General features: G+C 41.4%; 1 protein-coding gene across 11 annotated transcripts in view; it reads right to left on the bottom strand.

Annotated features, from left to right (window-relative positions):
- The window catches only part of ADGRB2 (adhesion G protein-coupled receptor B2), a 744,603-nt gene that overhangs the window by 185,593 nt on the left and 546,081 nt on the right, over positions 1–12,929 (bottom strand). For all 11 annotated transcript variants that reach the window (XM_073615398.1, XM_073615399.1, XM_073615401.1 and 8 more), the window contains 2 exons: positions 7,911–8,012; positions 7,556–7,662 (listed from right to left, as the gene is read on the bottom strand). In XM_073615398.1, coding sequence (XP_073471499.1) covers positions 7,556–7,662; positions 7,911–8,012 — 209 coding nt within the window. The remainder of the gene's footprint in view (positions 1–7,555; positions 7,663–7,910; positions 8,013–12,929) is intronic.

Here is a 12,929-nt window from a genome sequence, read left to right as displayed (position 1 = left end):
TGACTATTTTATTTTTCTCATACAGGCTGGATTCCTGAGAAATAGTTTGTCTCCAGGTTGTAAGTCATGTAGCTTAACCTCCTAATCATAGTGTTTTTTTATTTTGTTGGTTTCTTTATCCAGTAGCAGCTTCAGCCATCTCATAAGCCTGTTTAAGATCTCTCTTCAGTTACTTCTCGAGGTTTACATAATATTAGAATGAGATATCAATAACAGTAGCTCCAAAAGCTATATTAACTGGAAGACAAACTTCTCTGAGGGTCTCATTGAGGGTGATGCATAGTAGTGTGGATCTTTTCAACTCCCAGCAGAGCTAACAGTTCATGTACAGGTTTGCTCTCAAAGACACATACTTTATCTGAATCTATTCTCTTTTGACAGGCCACAGGGAATAAAAAATGAAATGCCAAAAATATTTCCCACTGTGATGACCCTTTGATCATGACATGAGTAGGAAAGGCTTGGATGTATCTAGTATGGTGGTCTGTCACCACCAGCACATTACTGCTTCCTCGTCTGGTTCAATGAATAGAAAGTTTCATGGGTGCATTTGTCCTATAGGAGTTTTCTTTTGAATGAAGCAAAAGCATGATTGTCATCAAAAGTCTTAACACAGCAGTGTGCACACACAAGTAAAGTACCCAACCACCGTAGCTGTAGATTGAGCTTACCGGACAGCAAGCTTAAAAGGCAAGTGGCTATAGCCCAGCCAAGGCCTCTAAGCTTGCTGATGACCACAATAGGAACAGTATTCGGATGGTGAAGATCACTCACTAGGACCTGCGTCCAGCATCCATATACTCAGTAAATTGTTGTAGATTAGTTCAGATAGATAATCTCAGTCCAGCAGCGTTGTCGGCAGCATGGTGAGCCTTCTCCTCCCCTCCTCCTCACCATGCTGCCGACAAAGCTGCTGAACTGAGATCATCTATCTGAACTAATCCACAGCAATTTAGTGAGTATATGGATGCCGGATGCGGGTCTTAGTGAGTGATCTTCACATCTGAATACTGTTCCTATTGTGGTCATCAGCAAGCTTAGAGGCCTTGGCTGGGCTATAGACACTTGCCTTTTAAGCTTGCCGATAGGTAAGCTCAATCTACAGCTACGGTGGTCGGGCACTTTACTTGTGTGTGCACACTGTGGTGTTATTATGACCCTTCATGTTTTCAATGAACATTTTTTTATTTTAAGCGTGGCTTTCCTTATTCCATAGACTTTATTGTGTTATCGACCAGGGCTTTTTTTCAGGGGGAACTTGGTGGAACTCAGTTCCACCACCTCTGGCTCAGACCCTTTGGTGCTTGCTCACCACAATCACTTGTAAACACAGAAGTCTGGTTTCTGTGTTTACAAGTGACAGCTCTGCACTCTATGTGTAACCCCCATGAACTCCACACTCTGTATGTAATGCAATCCTAATATTTAATGCCCCTTTAAGAACCTTCTACGGTTTGTGAAATATGACCACACACACACTATTTGATGTGATTTGGAGGGTGTGTGTGTGTGTGTGTGTGTGTGTGTGTGTGGTGGGGGTTGGGTTGGAGGGTCGTGGTTGAGTTCCAGCACCTATTGTTTGAGAAAAAAAGCCCTGGTTATCGTACTGTATGCTGCTGCTTTTTGGTAGCTTAATTTATCAGCGCTGTATTTTTTTACTGTTCATCAAAAGCCTGCCACATCTTATATGCAGGGCAAGTAGAATCTGTCTCTGACAAGACCTAAAGTTCTCTTTAGGTTCATGCTCATTATGTAGTAATTGGAGTATGACATATTGGTGCTTTTGAAAAAATAGTAATTTCCATTAGGTGTTAGGTGCTCTTCTGTGCAATAATCCATTTCTCATCTGTAGCTATCCCTTTCTTTAACTAGGAGTCTTTTGCCAGTTGATGAGTGCCTATACAGAAAACTATTTGTTTCCTTTTCAGGGCCTCTACAGCCAACATACAGGAAGGATCTTCTCCTAATCTATTATCAAATCTTTGTTACTCAGAGCAGAGGCCTAGCTGGAAGTTTGTGGGCCCCCGGAGCAAAAGTTGACTTGGGCCCCCCACTACCACCCACCTCTTCCTCTGTGTGTGCAGATACACCCACTGCACGCCAAGATACTCAAAGTGGCTTAAGAGTTAAGGGTTCCCACAGTTCCTCCTTACCTTCTTACATTAGAGGACAGGGATCACCCCTGGAGAATCAGAGGACAGGGATCACTGCTGGAGAATCAGAGGCCGTGACCCCTGGCTGGCCATTTGGCAGAGCTCCTTTCCCATTCCAGCACTGTAAACATCTCCCCCCCAATACACAGGGCTGAAATCACATTCCTTTACACACAGTCTAACAGCCTTCACAGGGTGTATCTGGCTTTTATGTTGCCGTTATTACCTGTGAATACCCCTGGTTGGAACGGCAGTTTAGTTGCAGTAGGCAGATACACCCTATGCAGATAATGGCTGACTGGCTGTGCTGGGAAAGAAGCTCAGCAGCGGGCATAGCATCCAGGGCGAAGGGAGTGTTCACGGGGCTTTGGGGGGGTGCAATCTAGATCAGGGGGGGCAAAGCCATATGACTCGAAATCTGGAGCCTGCAGCCTCTCAGGAGGTGTTAAGGGGTTTGTTTTAGCAATTTCTGAAGGTTTCCCTATCAGTGTTGGCAGGTGTTGGGGGAAGGTCACCTTCCAGAGGTGCGTCTTTTCCCCAGTTGTCAGGGAAGTGGGGTAAGTGGACATGCCTGGGTGGAGGGGGGGTACAGAGAATCCCAGCTAGTGACTAGAAGACACAGAGCAGTGTCTTACCTCACCAGTGACATCGGTCCCATCCTGGATACAGGACGGCACTCTCCTCCTCTTAACTCGCTGAGCTCGGTTACCATTCCATGTTGCCAGAACACAGCACAGACACTTCCCCATCCTGGGCTGTTCTCACCCCATGCTCCTCTCCATTCAGGAAATGCCTCACAGCTTCTTCCCAGCCAATGAGAACAGAGGGGTGTGGACTGTGGATGGCAAAGTGGAAACCCAGTACTGGAGCATGGCTGTGGGGCCCTAGAGCAGATCAGAGCTGGACTTTTTGGAGAATATGATAATATTATAGGTAGGCTGCAGGGGCCCCCTGGAGGTAGGGGAGGGGTTCGATTGTAACCCCTGCAACCCCTTATGCTACGCCCATGACTCAGAGCACATGTCTAACCTGGACCACACGCCCAACCTATGTCATAGATGCAGTGGGTGGACCAGATAGTCTCAGACTCCCGGTCAGATCCTCCCACAATCTGAATGGGCAGCAGTGTGGGCTGGACTGTGGGCTTGTGTAAAATTAATATATGTAAGAGCTGAATCAGACTCCTGGCCTAATGGGCGGATCAGAGCAGGAGTCTGAGACTATGGTGTTCACCAACTGCATCAAGCGCTTACTTTACTGAGAACTACGGGGGGTGTAAAAGACTGTTGGCAAGAAGACAGAGGAAACAGCAGCTACCTGCCTTATAAATAGGATATGAATGGAATAGAGGGCTCTTCACAGAATAAGGAAAGCTTGATTTTTAACTTCCAAAGGAACTGTGCAGTGTAACACAAAGAAATTCTTTGAAGGTGTGGGAACACCTGTATATACTGTATTAAGCATAACATTTCTGCCCAGGGTTCAGCTTTAAGGTTAAAAAAAAAACATTCTGCTTTTAGAAACACTTTACAGGATAAAAACATTACAATTACACCCTGGCTCTCCAGAACCTATAGGGCAACATCATTCCTATAGGTTTCTACCCCATGCTTGTAATTACATTCTCTTACTAACAATTACTGCTATTTCAGTTCTGTGTTCTTTCAGTGATGAGAAAAAGAACAAACCAAGTCTTAGACTTATATTTGATTTGCTTGGCCTTGACCTAACTAGCAAATATCAGTTTGTGTATAAGAGGTTAAAGGGCAATAATGTCTTTCAGTCCTTTCTTGCTGCAGGCTCACTTTCTTGCTCTAAGTTATTTAACAGCTCTACACCTATTCTGATGATAACTGGCCCTGGAAAGCACCAGCAGAATGCTCTCCGACACTTTTTGATGGTCAGTCAAACAATAAGAAAACATATCATCCTCTATGTTCCACAGCAGATAGACAGACAAACTAACTGGGGATGTGGCAGCATATTTCCCTTTAAGATCTTCACATCACAATCTGCACTAAAAAAAGCATGGAAAAAGTGCATTGATGCTCTCTTACAACATTTTTAAATACATGGTTCACTTTTTTTTCATGTGTTTCTTCATATTCATCACATTACTTTACTTTCACTTATGTTGTATATGTATGTTTTTGCTTGTTTATATGCATTTTACATGCATTTATGTGTGTTATGGTGAGACAAAATGCAGGCATGCTGCATATTTCTGCACAGGTCTAAACTGCACATGACACCAGTGTTTAGGTGTGAGTATGGCACATAGAAAACAATTGTTTTCCCTATGCCATTGTAGAGACTTGTGTTTAGTAGAGAAGGTTTCAAGCACTTTCAAGTTTTTATTGCTGTCTGTGTCCTTGCTGGGGAGATTTATCCCTCTTCACTTTATAAAAAAATTGGCATTATGTGCATTTTACTAGCTGCTGAAAAAGGTTAGCTAAGGTTTCTCACAGCTGCCCTAACAACCAACGTTGCCTTTTTATTTTTATGTAGCACCCTCCAAGATAGATACTAAGATTAGGTACATTTATTTCTGGCTCACTATATCCAGTGAGATAGCATTTCATTGTTAGGCAAACTTAGGTTTGGCTCACAATAATCAGTGTAGCTGTGTTTACATTGTCCTGGCCTGTTCTGTGTTTCAGTGGCTGCAGGACTGACTGTCTCTCCTTGGTTATCCAGAAATATTCTGGAAGTTAGTGGGCAGGAGTCTAATCAGCAGCTCAATATTTATGCTGCCTTGGCCAATCCCTGGGGAGAGGTGCCCAGATGGTGGCAGGGAGTCTGTATAAATACTCAGAGACTGAGAGCAGAGGTGTCTTTTTCCCCAAGGAGGAGATCACCGGCTAGGGGGGCTGTTAAGCCCTAGGCAATTTTTTCATGTGCCTGCGGGTTATTGAGATCTCTGTGGAGTTAGCTGGAGCCCTACTTTGCTGAGAGTTTGTTGAAGCTGATTGAGGGGCGGTCATCTGAGGATCCAGTCTTGTACCACGGGATAAAAGTGTCTGGAAGATATTGGAAGAAGGCAACCAAAAATCTGAGGACATTAGTGAGTACAAACCGGCATGAAAGATCCTAGAGACTGTGTGCTGTTGCCATCCCTCTGATGTTAGATTCAGGATGTTTAAAGGGTACATTGTGTCTGGTGTCCTTAAGAGCTCAGTCTATTTAGTTCTTAGTGAAACAACTTTGTTTGGATGTTGAAGAGGAAGATTAATCTCCTTAAAATGGTTGTAAAGCCTTAAGGGTTTTCACCTTAATGCATTCTATGCATTAAGGTGAAAAACCTTCTATGCTGCAGCTCCCCCCCCCAGACCCCCTCTTTTTCTTACCTGAGCCTGATTTGATCCAGCGATGTGCAACTGCTCTTCACATTGAACAGATTGATAGTAGTAGGAGCAATTGGCTCCTGATGGTGTCAATCAAAAGCTATGACATAGGAGCTGGGGGGGGCGCCTGAGGCCCGCTGTCTGTGCTAACAGACGCAGCAGTAGGACTCAGGAGCGGGCCCTCATGGGTGCCCCAATGCAAAGCGGATTTCCATGGGGGCACCCGATGAAGAGGAGGGGCCTGGGATGCCGGCAAGGGACCCCAGAACAAGAGGATTGGGGCCGCTCTGTGCAAAACCATTGCACAGAGCAGGTAGGTATAGGCATGTTTGTTATTTACACAATAAAAAAAACTAACATTTATAATCACTTTAAATTGCTACTATAAAGCTCAGTCCATCATTTACTTGTTCAAGGACTTGGCTCACACTTCTGAAGGAGAAAGTTTAGTGCTTCCAAATTGTTACTAAGGGTTCCTGGAGTATCCTACCATTTCCCACTACCTATCCAAGCTCTCATTAAACCATCAAAAAGCATACTGCACATCTATGCTGGTTAATGTGTCTGAAGAGTGATCATAATTGTGAGACTGGCTGAAAGGAAACTACTGGGGAAAGGGGCATTTATTTAGCAGCTCCTACCGGGGTAGTGCTACATTGCATTGTCATAACAAATTCATATAGTGACTTATGGCTTTTTTATGGTTGCTAATTGATGATTGAAAAAAAAAGCAAAGAGAATCTGTGACATGAACAACCCATAGTTGGTGGTCTGTGGCATGCAGTATGAACAAGGGATTGCAGTGTAATACTTTGTCCTGTTTCTACACGAGTGGTTTATCTTTCCCAAACATGTAAAAAATATAAATAAAGAGGAGACTAACAAAAAACGCATATGTTTGTGTATGTATGTATGTGTATTTGATTGGATATTTGACAAAAGTGTGATTGGGTCAAGGTGATAGGGACTATTTTAGAGCCCTTTCAAAAGGCTCTTCACAATACTTTCTCTTTGCGTTACTTTAAGAAAGCAAACTCCTGCTCACTGATGGCAATAGAAAGTCCATTTTAAGCTGACCTTGTAGAGTGCTGCTTTCTGAAGTTTGTATATGGTTTCAGAGATTGAAGTGAGTGTCATCCTAAAAAGATGCTTTCGAGTGAACCAAAAATACACTTGAAAATATTACAGGTGAAAATTTTTGATCAACAATTTGCATAATCAAATTGCAAATGTATAAACATGAATAGACCCTTAACTTTTATTTACATTAACAAAACAATTTCACATTTTAGAAATGTCAATTCCTTCACCTCTGCTGAGCTATTTGAAACAGCGGTGGTAGGGAAAGGAACGGTTTGACATATTTTTTTAAACACATTCTACTTTTTCCAAACTTACGCGTATCGCTGCAGTTAAATATTTTAGTTGCATCAATACACAGAAGATTTTTGGAGGAGAGCATTTATTCAAAATAAACATTCTCCTCCAAAAACAAATGCTAAATCATGCATAATAATAAATATTATTAAAAAGTATACCATGGCATTCTGGTATAACCCACTAATATTGAAATACTTAAAGGGTAACTCCATTTTTGTTTAGAAACTCGTTTAACATAGATAATTGCTACATAAGCTTTTTTTTGTCATTCATTGTTTAAAAAATACAACCTCCAGCTAGCTATGATTTTCTAAAACTGTAAAAAAAAATGCAATGTGATTTTCTTGTATGGGTGGGCTCTGTTGCTTTTCTCCTATGAATACACTGGGACTGATTATGTGACTACAGCAAGATGACAGGTGGAGGCTGGAAAAAGAGAGATGTGGAAATATATGTAGGAGTTCCCATACAATGCAGGTAACGCTCTGTGAAAAACATGCTAAATGATTTTTTTTCTCAGCAAAAATAAGTTATATTTTAAGTAAATGCATAAAATACAATGAAATTCAACAAAAAAATTAAATAAATATTAGTTCTGCTATGAGTGCATATTCCAATACTTTATAAATAAGCAATTACCGACTTAGCACAAAAGTAAGAAAAAAAAATTGTAATTACTGCAATGTGAAGGTATTTGTAGTCATGGGAAACACAACGGGCAAAACTTGGAGAACTCCAATAAGCAACCCCCTGAGGACTTAGCAGACACCGCCGGCTTGCCGAACCTGCGGGAATACAAACATTGTTTGAATGGAACATATACTGAAAGCTTAAACAACTGTGATAGGCAAAAAAAAAAAATTGCAAAGGAAAAAATAAGGTTTAGTTGCAACAAAGAATACACAAAGGTAAAGTAGTAATGAGAAAAAGAACATATGAATGAGTGACACACAGTAAATTAAAATGGTAGGTAGGTGAGATAAATAGGCAACAGGATAATAAAAGAGACCTACGATTGTGAAGTGAAACTGACCTGTGGCATTCGGAGGACATTTGTTGTAAACAATTTCGCCTGCGGCTGCTTTCTTCCAGGTCATAGACATGACATATTCATCTTTGCACATCTCATGTAATGCTGTGAGGAAGAGAAGCAGTAACATGAAAAAAACCCAATACTATGCAACTAGAAGCTGCCAGCCCAACCCAACATGAATTCTCAGTTATCGTTAGCCTGGAAGACAAGATCTCACAGCTTCCAATCATGTTATACACCTTGTATTTGACATAGGGGAGGCTATGCAGAGAATCTGTCCTTCTTTAATATGTGTAAAAAGCACGCTGTGACCTTCCTAGGAAACATGAACACTCATTGCTATTCCCTTATTGTATGCTTGCTAGCCTGTCAGCAAGAGCCCACAGAGAGAAAGCAGGCACACTGAGAGGATGAAAGGGGCACAAAAGAAGAGTAAAGAAACAACGTTTGAAAAAAAAAGCATGGAGAACAAAAAAGATGTGTAGGATGCCTGATACATTGAGGGCAGCAGATGTGCACAAGTGCAGAGAACCAAGGTGATGGAGGACAGAAGGTTCAGTTGGGATTGGATTCAAAGCAAGACCGTGAAAAGTAGGAAGTGCACATAGGAAATTGAGTGAAATCATCTTAAATAATCTATGCTGGAATTTTAATAACCGTGATAACACATAAAGCACTAATATTTTTCAGTGAATTATGAGTAGTAATAATGTGAAAAGCTATAATCATTAATGTAACAAGCAGTAATCCAACGCAATCTAGCAGAAATCAGCTTTTACTTGTATAACTTTTCAAAACTGCTGGCAGCAGATACCTGTTTGGTTGCCATGGATAGCTGCATGTCACTGCACAGTGTAATGAAATAAATGACCAGAGGCCACTGTGGGTACTGCAGAAAAGCTGCACAATAATAGTGAATACATCAACTGTAACCTTTATTTGAATTAACAGTGAGAATCGCTGGATAAAATGATAACTTAATTTCATTATGGAAATTGTGGTCTAATATAGATGCACCCTACATAATAGCATAAATCTGCCTTTCTAAACCTCTTTAACACAAAAGAACCCTTGAAATAACTTTCAGGTCTCAGGGACGCCCACTAATAATTATTATATCTATAACCCATGATACATTAGCATTAACAATTGGGTCTGAAACACACTTATGAAGTTGGCAACACAGCTCCGATGTACATGCGTTGCAGCACAACACAATGCACAGTAATGCACTAAGAACCCCTTGCATTTTGGTCGGTTCCTGTGAATTAGCAGCCCATTTGAAATTAATAGGCTGCCATAATGTAACACACATGTGACACAATGGGGTTTATTTACTAAAGGTAAATCCACTGTGCACCACAAGTGCACTGCAGGTGCAGTTGGAAATGCAGTTGGAAGTGCAGTCACTGTAGATCTGAGCATTTGATGATAGAAATCTGCAGAGCATCCCCTCATTTCAGATCTTCCCCTCAGATCTACAGCGACTGTACTTCCAAGTGCACTTCCTAGTGTACTTGCAGTGCACTTGTAGTGCACAGTGGATTTGCCTTTAGTAAATCAACCCCAATGCACGTTAATACATAGGCATGAACGAAATGCAAAGGCAAAATTAGGTGTTAATGTACAGTAAATGTAAATAGGCGATAACTTGCAGATATAAGGGTACATGTTTAAACAATTAGAATTTTGGCATAGTTTGCAAATCTGAATGTTTCAAACATGATAAACATACTTTTCTATCTCGTTGATTGCGGGGCAGAGGATTCAGAGACATTTTGGTTATACTGCAGCCTACAGACAGATTTAGACAGTGGCGAACAAAAGAGCAGCAGTCAGTTCATAAACAGGCAAGGTTTTTACCTTGTGTTGAAGCTACATTATTTTTGTTTGAGGTGCAACATGTGGGATCCCAAATACAATTGGAGCAGTCCAACTAAAACGAGGCTCTTCACTTACCATTCCAGGGTGACCTGGAAAGCTGTCCCTCTCTTGAGTCCTTACACAGCTCAAAATCAACCTTAGTTTTAACTCTGCATATTTCACCAAATTTATATAGGATTTTACAGATCAAATTGCAATTTTAATTGCTAATTCTGACCACAGAGGACATACCTGTACCTGTGCTTTCCTCCTCAAAATTATTATCTTATATGCCTGCAGGCTTTGCAGACTCTGAGCATTTGGTTGCTTGAGGCCCTATCCGATGAGGAAATTTAAATAAACCCCTGCCAGATGAGGTTGTCCCTAATAGCAGCCATGATAACTTTGAGGTTTAAAAAGACCATTTTGGCTTTTATTAATGCAGTGTGTGCCAACTTAATGATGAAGGTACAGCTTGTAGCTTCTACTAGTGCTGCTACAAGCCAAGGGTTTCTGAAAACTTTCAGATGTTTTGTACATTGACTGAAAAACTCTTAATAAACTATTTACACCTTACAAACATTTTGTAGTCTGATGCCTGTTTGAGGAGGCCTTTATTAAGTTGTTAGCTCTCTCAATAAAGCTGAAGGCTGAAGACACGCTCCAAAAATCTTCCTTTCGCTGGCAGGCCCTGCATTGCAACTTGCCATGGCTTTGATGTTAGTCCCGCAAACATTAGGGAAGTGGGCTAAGCTCATGGCAAGGGATCCAACTTTACTCCATATCAATCCTCTATTTGTGGAGCACTTAGGGCACCGATAGCCATACAATATTGTGCAGATATTGTTAAGTGGATATCTTCTGTCTAATATCCCATATGAGTCTTCTATCAGTGAACATGCTGAGAACTCTGGTTACAATTTTAAGCTGCAGAGCAAGCGTGTAAGCTTGCTCTTACAAGTTTGTGAGCTTGTAAGTTGGCTTCTAGGGCAAGTATCTCTTAGCTGAGCTGCTTTAAACACCCTTATCAAGACTGTTATTGGGGTTATGAGCACTTATCTACTGCATCAAAAAAAGCCTAGACCTCATGCTGAGAAGAATCACTCCTCTTTTGCGTTTCTTTCATTTCTTCCAGGCCTTTAAGGCCAAATTCAAGCCAGAAGCCCAGTTTAACTGCATATCCTGGGCCTCTAAATCCCCTAATCCTGGAGACATCTTCTTTGAAATTAAGGGGTGCCCCCACATTCCAAAGAAGATGGATGTCTATTAGCCTTTGTGGACATTTAGACAAACAACATCTCAGATGTGTGGGTATGGGAGGTACAGAGCTCACAACCCCAACCTTACTGCTTGCCTTCCTACCTTCCAGTGTCACAGGTTGGATAAGCAGTCCTTAATGTAACCCTTGCAGGTCTTCTGGACCAGGGTTATTGCCCCAGTTCCTGTATCACAATGGTTTCATGGATGTTCTCAGTTCAAAAACCAAAAGGGGCATCTATCCCATCTTGGATATCAATGTCCTGAATATCTTCATTCAGCTATACAAGATCTATATGGAATCCACCAGGTCTCTCATAGCTTCCATTCAAGAGAGAGACTTTCTGGCTTCCGTAGACCCCAAAAATGTGTACTTGCATGACCCTTTTTTTCCAGTACATCAATGATTTCTTCGCTTTGCTGATTTGCCTTAGTACAACAGATGCCAGCCTGACAGGCTGTCAGTGCAGGGGACTTTGATACTGGAAGAATCCGGGCTCCTGATCAACATTCTGAACTTTCAAATGATTCGGTTGTCTCTACAATACTGGACACCTTAACTGGAGGGACTTCCAATCAGAATTCAGCCAGAAAATGTGACAGCAGTGGTGTACATCAACCATTAGGATGAAAAAAAATGTTTTTTCATGACAAGAGAAGTAGAGAGGATTTTGTTCTTGGCAGAACTCATGTTCTAGTCCTGTACATCATCTACATCCCAAGTGTGGACAGTTAGCAGGCAAAGTAATTCAGCTGGCAACACTGGGCCAAAGGAATGGCCCCAACAATCTGAAGCACTCCAGTTCCTGTATCACCGGTAGGGAATGACAGATGTGGTTCAACTGGCCTGCAAATTCAACAAAAAAACTGAACAGGTTTGTCTTCAGGTGCAGAGATCCTCTGGCAAAGCAGTGGATGCTCTGGTGGCTCAGTGGGATCAGTACAACCCAATCTATGCCTTTGCTTAGTGCTCCTTCCTCTTCTGCTTTGCAAGTACAGGATGGAGGGCATTCTGGAGATCCTTATAGCTCTGGCCTGGCTCAGATGACTGTGGTACTCTGACCTGATCAGACTCCTCGCAGACGCTCTCTGGGCTGGCTTTAATAGTATAGCTGTTGAATCCCAGGTCTTGAGGAACGAAGGCCTTTCTGACTCATTGGTGAAAGCCATGAAGTTTACTTTCCACAAGGTCTACTTTTGCACATGTAAGGCATACTTTGGTGCAAGTAATAGAACTTTCATCCCAGAAAATACTTAGTGGTAGAATTCCTGACCAATCAGGGCTGGAATATCAATTGACCCTGGATACTATCAAGGTTCAGATCTCAGCTCTTACAATCTTGCTCCAAAAACTACCAGTCACTCATTCCTTGATTAGGACTTTCATACAGGGTGCTTCTCATGTCACTTACCCTGTGTAAAAGGTTGGGCTGTCTCATAAACAAAGAAAAACTCATCAAAAAATATAACAAACACAGTGTATCAACTAGTGATAAAGAGTTCAATAAACAAGTGTCCATGTGTATCAAAAATTATTTCATTAGTATTCCACCAACTGGATGTGCTATGCACCGTTCCCAGTGATAATAAAGTATAACAATCCACATGAAAATTAAATCTGGGAATGGAGGATCCTCCATTTTATTATCACTGGGAATGGTGGATAGCACATCCAGTTGGTGGAATACTAATGGAATCATTTTTAATAAACATGGACACTTGTTTATTGAACTCTTTATCGCTAGTTGATACAGAGTGTTTGATATTTTTTGATAAGAGTTTTTTCTTTGTTTATGAGACAACGCAACCTTTTACATTTTCACATTTTTTCCATTATCTCCTTGTATCCAAGGAGTGATAAAAGTGCAGCAGTCTACACTTATAATTAGCGCAAAATTT

This window comes from Aquarana catesbeiana, linkage group LG02 (genome assembly GCF_042186555.1).
Source record: "Aquarana catesbeiana isolate 2022-GZ linkage group LG02, ASM4218655v1, whole genome shotgun sequence".
In the NCBI taxonomy this organism is placed as follows: Eukaryota; Metazoa; Chordata; class Amphibia; order Anura; family Ranidae; genus Aquarana; species Aquarana catesbeiana.
The sequence above is the reverse complement of the archived record's forward strand: the minus strand, read 5'-3'. Positions and strand labels throughout refer to the sequence as shown.